The sequence below is a fragment of the Pseudochaenichthys georgianus genome, chromosome 10, assembly GCF_902827115.2.
Source record: "Pseudochaenichthys georgianus chromosome 10, fPseGeo1.2, whole genome shotgun sequence".
Classification (NCBI taxonomy): Eukaryota; Metazoa; Chordata; class Actinopteri; order Perciformes; family Channichthyidae; genus Pseudochaenichthys; species Pseudochaenichthys georgianus.
Genome location: NC_047512.1, coordinates 8,617,033 through 8,634,962, shown reverse-complemented (window position 1 = coordinate 8,634,962; position 17,930 = coordinate 8,617,033). Strand labels below are relative to the sequence as shown.

Below are 17,930 nucleotides of genomic sequence, written 5' to 3'. Positions count from 1 at the left end.
GAGTGCAAGCAGTCCGAGAAAATAACACAAAAAAAAGAAATGAAATCTAACGGGAAGGTGTCTGTCCTCAAGTCTGCTTTGTTTTTATTTGTTCTGTTTCTCCGAAAGTAGAAAATGACAAAGTGCAGATGAAGTTCGACACGTCATGATGCTGTTGTGTTGTGTTTGTCTCTCTCGCACAGCAACATCTCTGTGTGTGTGTGTGTGTGTGTGTGTGTGTGTGTGTGTGTGTGTGTGGTGTGTGTGTGTGTGTGTGTGTGTGTGTGTGTGTGTGTGTGTGTGTGTGTGTGTGTGTGTGTGGGGCCAGGTCGACCCCTCCTCCCAGCACCAGTTTTATTTCTGTAGTCTTTTTATCCAAAGTGCCAGGCGTTTTGTCCTCGTCTTTTTCTCTCCTTCTCTTCTTCACAGTATTTTTTGCATGCAGGGTCAGTCAACCCCCGGTGATGCTTTAAGGCAGGGGAGGGAGACGAGCAGAGGAATCCACCAATCAGGAGGGAGAGCCGAGTGGAGGAGGCAGGCACGTACGTAACTGATGATGAATAGTCCATTGGTCGGTCAGTCTCTTAAATCCTGCCCCCCCACCCCAAAACCAGGGGGACTTCGGTTTACTGCAGAAGGACGTCCGCTGTCCCTCAGACCGCTGACACCTGTTCATCCTCTGTGGAGAGAGACAGGAAAGGTTACTTCTAATGTGGACGGGCAGTGGATGAACTATCTTTAAAGTTACAAAAGTAGTGAGAGGTGTGCACTTTAGTGAAAGGTGAAATCTAAAGAGGAACTACAGCAGTGTTGAGTTAGAATGAAATGGATTCCTGACAAACACAGTTTTCTTTAGGGCAGCGTTTCCCAACCTGTGGGCCGCGGCCCCCTAGTGGTCCGCGAAGGCCTTACAAGTGGGCCGCCAAATAATGTGCAAAACATTATGATTTGTGTGGAAACATTTCATTATTAAGATATTTGTATATTTCAACCTCTTTTCCTTTCTTTTTCTTGATTCTCCTTAGCAACGGTCAATTACTTTATTTAGCCTCCGTATTGTTTATAGTTGAATGTGGGCTGCGAAAAAAATTTTGATTCTTAAGTGGGCTCCGAGTTGAAAAAGGTTGGGAACCGCTGCTTTAGGGTTTATGTCAGTATGTGAAAATCAACTTACAGTGACATCTTTTTAATATTATTGACTCATCAAAATTATTTTGAGGTTCCCTGGGACGTCTTTTCTTTAGAGGCAACATTTGCATTATCATTTTGATTTAATTTATAGTGATTTTTCTTCTGTCTTTTAAGATACGCAGCTCATTAACAGATGACAGATGTTTTGTTGGCCACATATTTTTTCAGCAGCTATATTAACCCATGTTGTCTTTTATGTATTTTCTTGTATATTAACAGAAGGGTAGTGTATCCAGATTGCCTTATAAAGTTTTACAAAATGCATGTTTTATCAATTTGAAGTCTGTTACAATTTGATTTCCATGCACTAAAATGTCTTTATTTCTCTGCAAGCGCCTTTTGTTTTATACAATATTTGTATTACTTATTTATTGTATTCTTAAGGGACTGTGGACAGTTAAACTATGAAACATTTGTCAGTCAAAGGACGAAAAATAAATAAAATAGCCTTGTTTTATTAGTGTAGATTAATGTTGTTTTTTGTTGAAGGGTTTTATTTGGTGATTCTTAAATTAATCAGACAAATATGTCTTTTCTTTTTATACTTCCTACTTTAACATCTTGTGTTAATATACACATTTTTTATTTATCTTTTTCTAAACGTTATTGCCACTAAACAACATTCCCCATGGGATAAATAACTATTCTGTTTCTGATGATCCTGATTTGATCAGAGTGAGATATTTGATTGATAAAACACGAGACACCTGTGTGTATAAACAGTGCTTCTACATGATGCAGGATCATCCAAAGTCTCTGCAGTGGGGGGGGGGGGGGTGCGTGCGGGTGGAGGAGGAGGATGGGGGTGCATGTGTCAGGCAGTTTGCATGGTGAGGATCAGCACTGTGCCTGCTGATGGAGGCTACTCGGCACAGTGTGTGTGACGGAGAGAGAGCAGGATGTGTGGTGGAGAGAACCAGGCCCACCGTATGACTCATGCATGATGACACATTGTGGGTTAAAAATGAGGGTCCCACTCCAGAGGAACAATTCCCAGGTCATAAATAATAAATGTACGTTTTTAATTTTAACAGGGAATTGTGATTTGGAGAGGGGCCGATCCTACTGTGGGAAGTGTGTGTGTGAAGGAATGGTGAGTCTCAGTCCAGGTGTGTGTCCCTGATCACATGCAGGTTCATCGGAGTGGAGAGAGAGAGGGGGGGGGGCAACCTGATAAATGAGTTTTTACCTGCCTTGGGGAGAGGGGCCCTGCCTGTTAACCCCCGCACACACACTCTCAGAGCCTGGGAGTCTCGCGTGTGCGCTGTGGCTTTGGCTTCCTCAGAGCGACTAGTTTGGAAGACAAGGACTCACCCTCCTCTTCCTCCTGAGCCTCTTGCTCCTCGGCCGGTGAGCGTGTGCGGTGGAGGCCCCCCGCCCGCTGCTTGGCCCCCTGCTGGGCCTGGTGGGAGTCGGGCGACTGGGTGACCATGCGCGAGCGCTGCAGAGCCGTGGAGTAGTCCGGGGGCCGGCGGCCTGTGTGCGGAGCCGTGGACGCGGGGACAGCTGGGGGGGGGTGCTGCCCGTCAGCCAGGTCGGAGATGGTGAGGGCCGTGTAGCCGGGGGGGGTCGGGGGGGGCTCGCGGTAACGACTCTCTTTCCGTGCTGGAGGGACACAAAAGCAACAATGATGGAACTTAAAAACTGTCTTTAAGGGGCAGTTTTTCCCTATTTTTGAAATTCAGGACAGGTGTTTCGATACTGCAGCTTGATAGATAATAACAACGTTTTTTTATTTCAGAAGAAGGCTAAACTGTACTTTATAAACTCTCTGTAACCCTAACAACTTAATATTCCTCCCTGCCTCGACTGGTTGGGTAAATAGTGATAGATAATGACAGGAAATGAGGAGGGATTGTGGCACATGGGCATGGTCGGCATATTAAAACCCCCAGGAACCAGAAGGACAATATGTTCCTGCTCTTTTGCATTCCAATCCACTATGTCTTGATTTAATGACTTCAACATATTGCCTCATGGAGGAATTCATGGATTTTTTAAATGCCTGTTGAATATAAAAAATAAATCTGAGAATGCAAAAATGTTTGCACAATAACATTCCATCCATCCATTGTTCCTTGTTTGTTAAAACAATGCAACAAAAAACGAGTTTAGAAATGTCACGTTGTGGTTTTATGGGATACATTGTGCCTTCAGGTTGTTTTTACACAGTATTCTCCCTACAGTTTTTTCTGCTAGACTTTCCCTTTCTTCCGTTATAAAAATACTGTGTACTTAAAATGTTTTCCTTCCATTAAAAACTTGACTTATTCAAAGAAGCAGGGCTGTTAGGTGCGGTCACTCACTCAGCAGTCCCTTCCCCCCGGTGGTGATGGGTGAGGGGGAGGGCCGGCCCAGGTGCTTTGCCTCCTCGGAGCCGGTGGAGGTGATGCTGCTCGTCTCTGCGTCGGCGTTCACGTCCTTCCCCCCCCTCCTCTTGATGGTGCCGGTGTCTCCCTCAGAGTCCTCCCCCCAGTACGCAGCTGAGGAGGAGGAGGAGCTAGCTGAAGCCCAGCTGCCCCTGGCCTGGGCGGCCCACAGAGCAGCGTGCCCCCCTAAAAGGGCCTCCGGACCTCCGGGAGGCAGCCCCCCTCCTCCGCCTCCACCGAAGGCCAGAGTCTCCCAGCTGCGGCCCTGCTGCATGGTCTGGATGTTGTCGTGGGAACCCGAAGAGCAGGACGTCCAGGAGCCGCGCCCACTGTCTGCAGCGTCCAGGGAGACTCGATCGCCCTGATCCTGGGTCAGCTCCTCTGAGCTGGGGGAGGAGAGCACCGTGGGGCAGCCGGAGTAAATGCCCCGACAGTCCTGCATTGATGAATATGACCTGAGAGGGGATACAAATAAAGATACTTACTTAACTTGTAGGGCAGATAAATAAAATGTTACACTGACAATCCCAGCAACAGTTACTAAGGGGCCGGGTTTTACAAACTGTTTATTTAAACTCAGAGTAATTGTTACTGTGAAAAACCAAATATAATGTCATGTTCTTTAACGAAAAGCTATTCTCGTCCTCCCAAAACATTTTCCTCATCTACTTTCCATTTGTGCATTTCTTTTAGCTTTTATAACAAATATCTGAAACGCCGCTGTTATTTTACTAAACCTCAAATGAAACTCCTAATGTTCCTACCCGAGGCTGTACTGGTCGGAGTCGGTTGTCGCCCTTCGTTCCAGCCGCTGTCCCACGATGTTGGATTCCCCGACTCCAGAGTGACGGAGCCTCCTCTCGTCCTGCGCCATGTCGAAGGAGGAGTTACTGACGAGGCTGGAGCGAGAGGAGATCTCACTGTTACCAGAGTCCGAGTAGGCGTTGTAGCCTGCGGGAGAGGAGAAGGAAGAGGAGAGGAATCGTTAAAAAGGTTCAATTTAAAGGTCACCTATTATGCAAAATCCACGTGTTCATGTCTCTTCTACATCAACATGTGTCCCCTCTTCTTCGTGTCTCTTCCACATCAACATGTGTCCCCTCTTCTTCATGTCTCTTCCACATCAACATGTGTCCCCTCTTCTTCATGTCTCTTCTACATCAACATGTGTTCCCTCTTCTTCATGTCTCTTCTACATCAACATGTGTCCCCTCTTCTTCATGTCTCTTCTACATCAACATGTGTCCCCTCTTCTTCATGTCTCTTCTACATCAACATGTGTCCCCTCTTCTTCATGTCTCTTCTACATCAACATGTGTCCCCTCTTCTCCATGTCTCTTCTATATCAACATGTGTCCCCTCTTCTTCATGTCTCTTCTACATCAACATGTCCCCCCTCTTCTTCATGTCTCTTCTACATCAACATGTGTCCCCTCTTCTTCATGTCTCTTCTACATCAACATGTGTCCCCTCTTCTTCATGTCTCTTCTACATCAACATGTGTCCCCTCTTCTTCATGTCTCTTCTACATCAACATGTGTCCCCTCTTCTTCATGTCTCTTCTACATCAACATGTGTCCCCTCTTCTTCATGTCTCTTCTGCATCAACATGTGTCCCCTCTTCTTCATGTCTCTTCTACATCAACATGTGTCCCCTCTTCTTCATGTCTCTTCTACATCAACATGTGTCCCCTCTTCTTCATGTCTCTTCTACATCAACATGTGTCCCCTCTTCTTCATGTCTCTTCTACATCAACATGTGTCCCTCCCCTCTGTGGAAAGAGATTCTGAAAGTTTCAGGAACAAAGATTCTCTCTCTTTTTGTCCCGATCCATTTCTATAAAAATGTCTGAAAATGAGCTGATCAGATGTTGGCCCCTCTATGATGTCATAACGATTTTTTTGTCTTGTGTAACCATTAGCCAATCAGCAACCAAGGTAAGCCCCCCCCCCCCCCCACCTTATCACCTGAACCTCCTCTTAGAGCACCATTGTGTTCTTTGTAACCAAATCTCTCTCAGAGGGGCGAGGGGAGGGGCTCCTTATTTTCATCTAAAGTCACAGACAGAGAATCAACACTTTTGAAACAAGGCTGAAACAGAGGGGATTATGGGTAATGCTGCAATGATCTGTTTGGTGTTTGGAGCCAAACACTTCAGAGACATGCTTTGTAGATGAAAAACAGTATAATAAGGGACCTTTAACACATGTGCTTTAGTCCGTTTGATTTGCCTTTGATGCAAAAAGTTGCATGAATACTTTGTTCTAAATAAAAGCACGATAAAGCCCTCTCATGCATGCTGACTGGGTCTCTTTCCAACACAAAGCTTATGGTGGATCAATGGTTTTTCATCCGTCATCATAAATCATCTTTAATCCACATATCTTGTCTCAGTCAGTGTTTTGAAACAAGCCGTCACACAGACTGCAGGGTAATTGTAGAGTTCAATTTCCCAAGTAAGCCAAGCAGCTCTTTAGGGAAAAGTGCTGAAGAGTGTGGAAAAGTTTAGATAATAAGCGTGAAGGGAATGGGAATTACATAATAAAGTCTGGACAAATATAAAGAAATCACTGGTTATGATCGCTGACACATGTAAAGACATATTCTCAAGACAACTGTCACTGTGGAATGTGTTGTATTCCTTCGCCTCCATCAGCATGAATCACCTCAATCACCTCCCGTCTGAATTACTGAGTCTGACCAAAAAAAGAACGTCTTGATTATAATTTTTAGGAAGTCTTAATTGTAATGATGTGGCTCCAACATGAGTCACTAGAAAATCACATGCAAATCAAACTCAGACTGTAGAGGGGACACATACACTGAGGAAACCGTTTCTAAGATAATGTAGGAACCAGTTACAGATCAGAAAGTTCTCAAAGCATCCAGTCTAGAAGCTTCTTCGGGAGTTGGTTTCATTGGCTTACCAATCATGTTTTTTATTTATGGTATTCAAGCATCAATATGTTTAGGTTATTTGACGTCATAACTGTCTGCATGTGGCACTTTAAAGTATACTGTATATAGCTTTTTCATGTGTTAGTCAGCTTGATTACGCCTGGGCCGATTTCAAGACAGTCAAGAAATAATTCATTTCAGAGTGGATTCAAATCACAAGCTGCATACAGGAAATATTTCTTTTACTTTGTGGAAATAATCTTCACAGAGTTCTGCGCTCTCCTACTGCCATTCTAGTTGACACGATACTCTTATTGTTAACCTGCTGTGTTCAACTGTCCCTATCTGTCCAGTGTCATGCGCCAACGAAGACACATTTCTAGTGAAAATAGTGAAATGTTGAAGAGGCTGTTACAAATGCTGTTTAAAGTATAACCAGTTCTTGCCAACAATGTGGCTGTTGCCTTAAACCTAGAACTGTTAGCCTTACAACTTAAAACACAGGTATTAAGGCGTATAATAGTGTCGCCTACATTCACTCAAACATCCTGACTAGTGTGTACTGCTGCAGCCTATCAACATGGCTGCAGTGGTTTAAAGTGGGATGACTGAGTCCTACTGCCCAACACACCATCTGAAACATGTTGCAGTGCATACTGACAACCACCAGGTGGCATGTGTGGCCCGTGGTGACAGAAAGAAGGATCATGAAGATGGTGTGGGGGGGGGGGGGGGGGGGGAGGGGGGAAGGATTATTGGCTTACCCTTCTTGGGTGAGCTTTGTGGGGAGGTGGGAGGGGAGGAGAGCTGGGAGGAGGCGTTGGACACGGTGTCCTCTGGCTGCCTCCGGTGCCTTTCGTTCCCCTCCTCCGACAGAGACAGGATCTTCTTCAGAGACTGAGGGGAGTTGGTGCCTGTGGACATTTACAAGAAGATGAGCAGAATTAGCACGAGGAGCTCTGCCATTCCCCGCAGCGAGCCGCGCGACTGCATTGTCTGGGACTTTTTCTTTTTTTGAATTAGCTGTTTTTGGTCAGACAGCCTCTAGGTGGCAGCACTGTCATAAAGACGCTGGTTCTGCTGTTGTCTGCAAATAACAGGATGAGGGAGAGGAAGCTGGGCAATGGTGGCACATAAAAGGGACAAGGGAACAGGAGGTGACTAAAGGCTTACACCACAATACAACACTGCCACACATTATTATATAAGAGAATAAGCTGTATTTACAGTTGTATTCATTTGATCTTGGAATGACCTTCAATCACGCACTTGTCCCTATAGCCTGTTTTAAATTGAAGTTGTCTGAGGTCCTTACCACCAGCTGCTCTTGCAGTAATAAGTAGTACCTTTCTTACTGTCCCAAATGTGCACAATGTAGTGACTGCTTTTTTTGTTTTGTTTTTTACTTCGTTTTTTTTATATGTCTGCGTTATGTGTAAGAACGTGTAACATTGCTGCGTTCTTGGCCAGGTCAGCATTGTAGATGAGATTTTATCTCTATCCTTTTTATCTGGTTAAATAAAGGTTAAATAAAATATAAAAATGCAATAACATTAGGTGAGATATTAGCTACATTATGGGACACGACACGTGACCGGTCCCTACAATAGAAATATAAGTATTAACATATTTCACAAATGTTGATACATCTAACGATATTAAAGGCCACTCTCCATATGCTTTACACTTTTACAAAAACTCATACACATTTCTCAATACAAATACCTCTCAATGGCATCAAAAAAAGTGCTAGTTCTAATATTTAAAACAAATGTAGTTGCTTGAAAGAAATAGGTATACAGTAGGTACACATTCAAAATGTATTTTTGTATACCGGGCTTCATAAAGATTGACATCTACTTACCAAAAGGCGGCAGATCCTTGACTGGCACTTTCTTCCGGGATGGGTAGAGGGCCACGGCGGGGACCTGCAGGGCCTGGCCCCCCTTGGCCAGCTGGCCCCTCTGTTGGCTGGCCGCTCGGCACACCACCGGGGAAGTATCTGGTCGTTTCCCACCGGCGTTCTTGGGCACTGGGTAGCGGAAAAAACCCCCATTACACAGTTAGAATTAGAATGTAGGTCTTAATATAAAATGTGCAGGCAAAAGGACACACGAGAAGGCAGGAATTGTCTGTGAACTTTAAGAAAACGGCTGGGGTTTGACAGTCAAAGCTGTTCTTTCTGTGTATGCATTAGCAGCCAGTGAAGTTGGCATTAACAACGCGGAACTGGCGTAGCGATTCAGTCATTTTAATTCACTGCCAATGAGTCTTAAAGCAGGACTGAGTGTCCTGTTACTCCACCCTGTCTGTGTCTGCTTTGAATCCTGAGAACACACAAACGTCTCCAGAGAAATATGCACCTCAACAAAATCAAGTAATCAACATTTAACTCTAATTACATTCTCGAAATAATTGCTCTGCTGGGAGACGAGACAGTAAGAGATTATCTTATACATTATAATCATGGTAGATGGTAAATGGGCTGCATTTATATAGCGCTTTTCCAGTCTGTGCAACACCTCAAAGTGCTTTTGCATACAAGTCAGAATTCACTCATTCACACGGAGGCTGATATACACCTGCTCATAGGAGACTTACACTCACACACGAGCAGTTCAGGGTTAAGTATCTTATCTGATCGAGATGTTGACTGCACAGGCTGGGGATGAAACCAGCGAGGACGACCAGTCATATTCAATCTTTCTTGCATGTGTCTGTCACCAACTCACGTGTGCTGATGGAGGGCTCGCACTGCATGGAGAGCGTCTGCAGACTCTCCTCGTTGGTCTCCAGGCTGAGGTTGGACAGATACTGTTTGACCTTCCTGGCCATCTGCGCGTCCTCGTAAAGCTTTTTGGCGTTCAGGAAGGAGCTTCGTCTCACCCTCTTCTTGTGCCCGCCGGTCTGCGTGACGTCCAGCACCGCCGCATTGGCACTACCCTGGCTTAGAGACCTATACACGTGCACCCACACGGAAACATGCACATAAGCACATAGAAAAGAATAAAGGAAGACTTATTAGAATAGTCTGTGAATGAGCATGTCGTGAAGCATAATGTACAGGTATTGTTACAGGGCTGGTGTTTAAACTTGGACATGCACAGAGCAGTTTTAGGTATTTCTCTCCACTGCAAAACATTCCAGTCATTCCAGACAGCAGGGGGGGGGGGGGGGGGGGGGGGAGGCTGTAGTCAAACAACGTGGGAGTAGAGAGGGGGAGTTCTGCTAGTAGCACGCTCATAGTTTACATTGCTGTGGCCTGAGTCAGCTCGTAGTAGTAGTAGTAAAAGCTTTACTTGCACATGGTCTCATTAAGAAAGTAAACAAAACAATAGTTAGATTTGTTCTCATCAGTGGACAAATATCTATTTTCTTTATTGTTTCTCATATGGATATTCTTAAAAATGCTTCTGAAAGACACTGACTATCAAAACATATCATTTCTATAAGATATATATATATATATATAGATGCTCAGTTCCAAAAATGCACACAAGTACTGCTTTCTGATGTTGTAATTATAACCTACGATGGCACCTCACATTCCCCGAGATTAAGATCTCATAATTACAAGAACAACTCTCACAATTACGAGATACAGATCTTGTAATTCCAAGATGGCGTTCTCCTAATTACAAGACCCTGAGTCATAATTACGAGACACAGAATTCATAATTACCAGAAAACGTGTTCCTTTAGTGAGCGCAATGTGCTTCCCATCTGTTTCCCGTTATATGTCTCCGTAAATTCACAGCGATGTCCCATTCGACCACAGGAATGTAAAGCATGATGATAAAAACGTTTTATATCCAGAATATCTGGCAGTTTGGAGCTTTCATATACAGATCAAACCTCAAACACAAGTACAACTTTGAAAATGAAGCTGCATGCATTTTGTTAGATAAACATGTCAAGAACGGTCACATTTGCTAACATGCGACTGGAATCCAACAGAAAATATATACGTTGAGTGTTTTCCCAATCATTTGTGTAATTAATGTACAGTAAGTTTAACCCTCCTATTGTCTTCGTTCCCCCCCCTTACTTTGGTGTTCGCTGTCACATTTGACCGGTCCTGTTTTAACTGCTATTACATTAACACAAAAACTATTAATCATCACCACATTTCATTTAACACCCTTTCAAACTGTACATATGGTATCAGAGTACTGGTACACATGAAAAACTGCAGTACATATACAAAGAATAGACACTGAACATGTATTGCATGTGCCAGGTGTGATCCATGTGGGGGGATGGGCACATAAGAGCGGGAAATGTGTTGAATTGTTCTGTATATGTGTGTGTTTGTGTGTGTGTGCCAGGTGTGATTCACATGGGGGGATGGGCACATAAGGGGACACACACACATCTACAGTATGTGTGTGTGTGTGTGTGTGTGTGTGTGTGTGTGTGTGTGTGTGTGTGGTGTGTGTGTGTGTGTGTGTGTGTGGTGTGTGTGTGTGTGTGTGGTGTGTTGTGTGTTGTGTTGTGTGTGTGTGTGTGTGTGTGGTGTGGTGTGTGTGTGTGTGTGTGTGTGTGGTGTGTGTGTGTGTGTGTGTGTGTGCGGTGTGTGTGTGACGTGTGTGTGTTGTGTTGTATCTGATCCGGATGGTTACTAATTCCTTCTCTTTATGGCGGGAACACCATGGGTTTTACAAAAATTACTAAATCATCCACAATGCAATGGAAGTGGTGATCAGCAGCAATTGTATATGTTCAAATGTCTACTGTGAAGGACATCATGAAGCCTTAATGCAATCAAATCTAAAACTAAAAGTTTTGATTGATGGAAGTAGTAAATCGAAGACAACAGGAGGGTTAATGTAAAATAGTCCAGCGTGACCAAATGCTAGCACAATGTGACCTTGTTTCCTTCCATGCCCTTTGGTTAGGGCCAGGCAGTGTTAGTGAGAGGATTCAACTCTAACGGGTTAATAAGGTTTGAGAAAAGAAGAAAAGAAGCAAGCAAACTGGCAGAAAAAAGAAACCGTGGTGCAGGGAGGGCAAAAGGTCATAGGGTCACCAAACTTACCCTAAACTCCTCCATTTCTTCTTCCTAGAGGGTGGGTGCCATGAACAGAGAAGCACGGAGGGGCAAAGGGTGGATGAATCGAGAGAGAAAGAGACAAAGCTTAGGGCAGGAAAGACCACCACGATCACCAAAAAGAGAAACTTGACCCACGTGAAAGTCAGTAGAGAGGAAATCAAATGGTTACACCACTACGAAGTCACATCGTTAGACAAAGACACACTTTCACTGAAGCACTGTGCACAGTATACGTCAACAATGTGTATAGGGGAACAGTTGCCAGAGGGAACAGTTGCCAGAGGGAACAGCTGCTGAGAGAGAAGCGTTGGATGCAGAAAGTTGGACTGACTACGTGAACCGGCTAACCCCTCGCAGTGTGGTTAGTCAGTGGAGTCTGACGGGACCTACGGGGAGGGCGGTGGATCCTTTTTAATAGATGACATCTGGCGTCCATCGTAAGGATCTATTTTACCTTGTGCGGAACAATGAGGGCTGGGTCCATGTGACGGAGGCCATGCGACCCACATGGCGAATTTCTTTGGCGATCATCCTCAGCTTCTCAAAGTTCACCAGGCCGTCCACTTTTGGAGTCGGTGCCTGAGAAACGAGGGGAGAAAGAAAGTCAATTACTGACATTGTATACAGTTGATCAAACTAATTGCAGAATAAACGCGCAGTTCATCGGCGTATCGCCTCTGAAATAGAGAGGTGTGTGCAGTGGTGTGATTTTAACCATCTTGTGCTGAATGTGAAGAAGACTGAGGAGACGGTGTGGACCCAAAGGCAGTGGGTGACCTTAGGCCGGTGGTTATCCACAATGAACCCATAACTCAGGTCAGCTCCGATAAGTACCTGGTGTCCATCTCGATCAGGGGTGTCAAACTCAAGGCCCGCGACTTCATTTCTGTGGCCCCACAAGAGCTTGCAAAAGAATATAATATGTTTTATTATACGGTTAACATGCTACAGAAGCACGTTGCCCATAAACTACATGTCCCACAATGCATCTCAAATATGACTTTTTTCTCAGAATTTGCCTTTTTTTCTTCAAAATATGCATTTTTTCATAGAATTCCTTTTTCTCCAGAATTAGATTTTTATTTCAAAATGTCACTTCTATTTCTTTTTTCTCCAGAATTTGGCTTTTCTTTTTAAATCATTTTGGGACATACGCACTGAAAAGACTTGCAATTATTTGCCCTAGACTTCTGCTTTCAGACGTAGTTAATTATGAAGTTATTACCCTATCCGATGATAATCCAATGCAGAGGCATGATGTAATATAATACATTATTTTATATATATGATATATTTATATATGTATTTTTATATAGTCTTAAAGTTACAACCGGCCCTTTGAGTGCAACCATAATGCTGATGTGGCCCGCGATGAAATTGAGTTTGACACCCCTGATCTAGATAATACACTCAGCTGGAAGGCGCATGTTCAAGGTCTGTGCTCTAGACTTCAACAGCGGTTGTACTTTCTGCGTCGACTCCGGGCTTTCGGGGGGGACCAGAAGTTCATGTTACTGTTCCATCATGCAGTGTTGGAGAGCATCCTGAGGTATGGTATCACTGCCTGGCAACTTGACAGTGCAGTCGAAGTCACAGATCGCTCGCCTGGTACAGACTATGAAAATGATGGGGGTTAAAAAACACCCATCTCTCCAAAACATATACGAGCAGTCCATTATCAGACAGGCAAACAAAATGGTGTCTGATCCCATCCTCATACTCCACCCAGAATTCCAGCTCCTACCTTCTGGAAGAAGGTTCCCAAGAGCAGGCTGAGAATATTATAAATTGATTTCTAGTCCCTGGTTCTTACTGCAAGCTTTACCAATTACAAATATGTAAGTGTGAGGCTTTTATATAGACAGATCATGTGACCTACCTTCGTGCAGGAAGGTGAGGTCCTTCTTGATGACGGGGAACAGGGGGATGATTGGCGGCTGCAGGTTCTGATTGTTCAGCACGTTCCTGTACTTGGCCATGTTCCTGGAGGGGTCGAAGAGGTCCTGCAGGTCGCTGAACAGCTTCTCGTACTTACTGGGCAGCTTCTCCCACGTTCCCCTCAGCCTGGAGACTGGAGCCAGGTTCAGACCACTGTGGGGGGGGGGGGCATAATAAGCATGAGAGTGGGAAGAATAGTGCCGATTCAAGCTCTTTCTCCAGAGGTCAAACTAAACATCATTCAGGTTTTAAGTTGCATATATCTTGAACACACTACCAGAAAACTGCAGGTCTGTTGCTACTCTAACTTTTTTTAATATCAAGGCTAAATAATTTTCTGATTGCCACCGCATTTTTTTTTAAATCAAATAATATTCATATATCTTAAATAGCACTGTAACTTGTATTCTTGTATTACATACCTGTCTAATTATATTTTATCTTGCTTTTTATTTATGTTTTGCTGACTTTTTAATTCATGTTTTAAAATGTATTTACTGTAAATGTCATTTTATTCCCGAATACTTTTCGTACGTTGACGTAATACAATGTTGTGATTGACTTGTGGTTGAACTGGCTATATAAACAAACCTGCCTCGTCTTGATATATATTAGTTTATAAGTTCACAAACATATATTTCTTAGAATTCATCAAATAAATAAGTTACAGATACCTCCTCAGAGCTAAATAAGAATACAAAATAGGTTAAAATCAAAATCACAAATGAATGTGTTGATAAAAATCCTGTATCAGTCCACTGATATAACTAACATAACTTACAATGGCACAGTTCCCTCCACATATTTGATCCAGAGTTGGTAAGTAGTGTAGTACAAATACTTTGTTACTGTACTTAAGTAATTTTTTCTGGTATCAGTAATTTACTCCACAACTCATTGTATACTCCACAAATACCTGTACTTTCTACTTCTTACATGTTGAACTCAAATACCTGTACTTTCTACTTCTTACATGTTGAACTCAAATACCTGTACTTTCTACTTCTTACATGTTGAACTCAAATACCTGTACTTTCTACTTCTTACATGTTGAACACAAATACCTGTACTTTCTACTTCTTACATGTTGAACACAAATACCTGTACTTTCTACTTCTCACATGTTGAACACAAATACCTGTACTTTCTACTTCTCACATGTTGAACTCAAATACCTGTACTTTCTACTTCTTACATGTTGAACTCAAATACCTGTACTTTCTACTTCTCACATGTTGAACTCAAATACCTGTACTTTCTACTTCTTACATGTTGAACTCAAATACCTGTACTTTCTACTTCTTACATGTTGAACAAAAATACCTGTACTTTCTACTTCTTACATGTTGAACAAAAATACCTGTACTTTCTACTTCTTACATTTTCCAAACAGCTGGTTCCTTTAGTCTGAATGTGTGTTTAGTGGCGTGATCATTATTATTTAGAGTCATTGCGTGCCTATTGATTTGAACACGATCCGTGTATCCATCACTTCTCAAGAAGAGGGACCAATGAAAACGTTGTTCAGCATGGAAACATTCATTAGCTAACAATGACATTATTGTTCTGTTAATATAAAGGGAGGTCAGGTACTCTTTAAAACAGCTGGTAGCTATGGGTACTTTGTACTCAAGTACATTTCAAAGCTCATACTTCTTTACTTTTACTTGAGGAAAGAAGTTTAGTCAGTACTTCTACTTTTACCAGAGTATTTTTAAACACGAGTATCTGTACTTCTACTTGAGTAAAGGATGTGTGTACCGATGCCATCTCTGTATATCTGCGTCTCACCTGATGATGGCGAACATGGAGTTGAAGTTCTTGCACTCGCGGCAGTGCAGGGCGATCTTGATGAAGTGCTTCACGTTCTTCATCCTCTTCAGCTGGTTGGGTTCGCGAGTCACCTCCGTGGCCACCCAGAAGGTCTCGTGGTTGATGGCCTCCTCGAAGCGCTTCAGGCTGAACGAGCCCGTCTTGGAGCGCAGCTTGTAGAGGTCGTCGATGTACTCGGTGGGCTCGATGGCGCAGAACAGCTCGAAGGCCCTCATGGAGAGCTGCGTGGACACCTCGACCGTGCTGAGCTGCAGCAGACAGATCTGGCCCTCCCGCAGGAGGTCCTGAGCGTCGTCGTCCGAACACAACGTCTCCGTCTCCATGTTGCTCTTCAGGTAGTATCTGGTGAGAGGGGAAAGGTGTGGTTTATAATTCCTTTCTTTAAGGCGAGACACTTCAGGTGAATAGGGTACTTTTTTAACTTAAAGACATCAGCAAGACATTTCTCCAGTTAATTACTTACATTAAGACAATAGTTTTTCGTATTACAAGTTTTCTGATATAGCATGTTTACATTTGCAAATGAGCCATTATCTAATTAAATATGCGCATATTTTAATACATTTCAGGAACCTGAACTTTAGATAAAGTCAGGTTCAACATTCTTGTTTCATTTCATAGTCATATTAGAATCTAAAGTTTTTACAGAAGGGATTTTGGATATCTCTTTTGATCACTCCATAAATCAGAAAATAATGTCAACAGCCGTAAAATATCAACGTTCGCATCATATAACAGATGAATCACTTAATGGCCAAATCCTTGCTCGTTTAGCTATTCTAACGTAAGAATGTACTTATTCTCTCTATTTTATGTCATGCTTAACTAAAAAATGTTTGTATTTAAGTGTTTGCCGAACAAATCAAGCAATTTAGAGCCGTCTACTTTGTGTCCCTGAACAATGTGATTGCTGTTACTGGCACTTTATTGAATATTTATTTATAATAATTTATTGCTTTTTTCCATCTTCATTTGAACTTTAGCTAACCAGAATAGTCTAGGAGTTCAAATAATATGTTGAGAAAGAGTCCCTGGACCGGAAAAGCAAACACATTTTGTTTAAGAAAATCCACATTTATTTTAGACCTTAGCATACATGTATTCTACCCTGGTGTGATTCTATTAACGTGTGCTTGCCACTGTGTTCGATATCGTAAATGTACTCTTCCTGTTTGGCCTTTTCCCCCGCACCGTCCCCTTTGCTGTAACGCCGTGAATGTTCCTGCTGTGCGACAGATATAATACGGTTTGAGATGTATTTACCTGCCGCTCAGTGGAATCCTGTCGGCCAGTTTGGAGAGCTGGTCAGGTAGCCTCCTCTGTTTGATGACGCCCTCCCGGGAGTGACGGACACTCACACAGCGAGTACGCTTCGGGAGAACGCTGTCAGAGCGAACTCCTGATGGCCTGAGCCACCACCGCCTTCGCCGTGGTGTCCTTCCCGATTCATGATGTACCGGGACTGCTGGTCCGCCTTGAAGACTCGCAACACCTGGTCCGACATATCTTGAGGGTGACAAGAATACATAATGAGGATGGATGCTCACTTATTAGCGTTGCTGTGACTGAGAGGTATGAACTTCTGAAGCAATGTCTTCTTTGTGATGAATAAACAGTCATTCCATCTTCCAAGAATTCTCTTTGAGCAAGCATCCATCACCAGCATCCATCTTTTGGATGTCACCCGCAAACCTTATTGTCCGTAATTCATTAGTTTGATCAGAAGCACGACCACCACCAATCATAGGACCCAAAATCTCAAAAGTATTTAAAGGGAAAACCATAATTATGTGCCGTGTGAATTGTATGTATGCGACTTTGACATTAAAGAGGAACACAGGGAGAGAAATACTCACTCGGTACGACTGGGACTGGAGGAACACAAAGAACATGTGATTGAGCAGGAGGGTAAAAGGGGATACAAGTATAGGTCTATATGTATATTATATTAATGGTAAAGCCCGTTAAATGTAAGGGAACGTTTCCAAAGCTCCTAACTGAAATTAGCCAGAACAGCAGAACATAGTCATTATGTTAAGATCTTCTCATGTTGCACCTAATGCTGGATGATTTGAAGTAAGGGTACATGTCTGGGTCAATGAAGAGAAATATCAATGTGTGAGATGAACATTAAAATAACGGCTCGATGAGAAACCCACTGTCCCCAGGAAAAGGAACAATATATATATTTTTTAAAGTAACCCATTAAATGTTTGAGTATGTTTCCCCTGCTGCTAATTCAAATAAGCCGTCAGAAAAACGTTTAATGCAGGACATAATGATGTTTTAAGATCTTATTTTCTTATGATGAAGTCTAATGTTTGAATAACAAAGCGTTTGTTGGCCACACACTGCACAGTATATCCACAGAGCAGGAGTCAGCCCTCACCAGGCTGGTTGTTGAAGTCGAGGATGCGGTGGTGAGACTGCAGCAGGTCGGGGTTTGACGACGAGAGGTTTCCGCTGACGGGCAGAGCTGGCAGTGCGATCTGTTTGGACTGCTTCATCCCCACGATGCTGTCGTCCTGCGATTGGCCCACGCAAACGTCACTATGGAAACAAGAGGGGAGGTATCAGTACTGTCAACAAAAGGCAGGGGGCGATATTTGTGTTGGTTGCTGTGGACCCATCGACTCTAGTCAATTCTGCAGGTAAAAAAAGTGAGATT

The 17,930-nt window shown here is 43.3% G+C and overlaps 1 protein-coding gene across 1 annotated transcript in view; it reads right to left on the bottom strand.

Annotated features, from left to right (window-relative positions):
- Positions 1-242: 242 nt before the first annotated feature.
- Positions 243-17,930, bottom strand: part of rapgef2b (Rap guanine nucleotide exchange factor 2b) — a 125,562-nt gene continuing 107,874 nt past the window's right edge. The window contains 15 exon segments of the mRNA XM_034093510.2: positions 243-658; positions 2,485-2,775; positions 3,477-3,994; positions 4,304-4,490; positions 7,203-7,352; positions 8,303-8,470; positions 9,171-9,394; positions 11,477-11,500; positions 11,946-12,059; positions 13,361-13,582; positions 15,221-15,604; positions 16,526-16,599; positions 16,601-16,708; positions 16,710-16,768; positions 17,652-17,812. Of these exon segments, the coding sequence (XP_033949401.1) occupies positions 633-658; positions 2,485-2,775; positions 3,477-3,994; positions 4,304-4,490; positions 7,203-7,352; positions 8,303-8,470; positions 9,171-9,394; positions 11,477-11,500; positions 11,946-12,059; positions 13,361-13,582; positions 15,221-15,604; positions 16,526-16,599; positions 16,601-16,708; positions 16,710-16,768; positions 17,652-17,812 (2,710 nt within the window). The 3' untranslated portion in view covers positions 243-632.